Genomic DNA, 208 nt, shown 5'->3' on the forward strand with positions numbered 1-208 from the left:
CTTGCATGTTATTGTCGGCTTTGCCGCAGGTCACCCACTTGCCCCCCTGGAAACGCCAGTGGTTGGGGTCCGCCAGCACCACCTCCACGAAGACGTTGTAGTGAGCCGTGGGGTTGAGGCCGGTGATGTTAAAGCTCAGGAAAGGAAACATCCTCCTGGGGAAGGAAGAAAAGCACACCGCATGCGAGGCGGGCAGGGGGACCGGGCG

The 208-nt window shown here is 61.1% G+C and overlaps 1 protein-coding gene across 1 annotated transcript in view; it reads right to left on the minus strand.

The window, feature by feature from the left end:
* The window catches only part of EOMES (eomesodermin), a 2,755-nt gene extending 2,604 nt beyond the window's left edge, over positions 1-151 (minus strand). Inside the window, exon 1 of the mRNA XM_010165081.1 lies at positions 3-151. Coding sequence (XP_010163383.1) covers positions 3-151 — 149 coding nt within the window. The remainder of the gene's footprint in view (positions 1-2) is intronic.
* Positions 152-208: the final 57 nt, after the last annotated feature.

This window comes from Antrostomus carolinensis, unplaced genomic scaffold (assembly GCF_000700745.2).
Source record: "Antrostomus carolinensis isolate BGI_N321 unplaced genomic scaffold, ASM70074v2 scaffold28163, whole genome shotgun sequence".
NCBI lineage: Eukaryota > Metazoa > Chordata > Aves > Caprimulgiformes > Caprimulgidae > Antrostomus > Antrostomus carolinensis.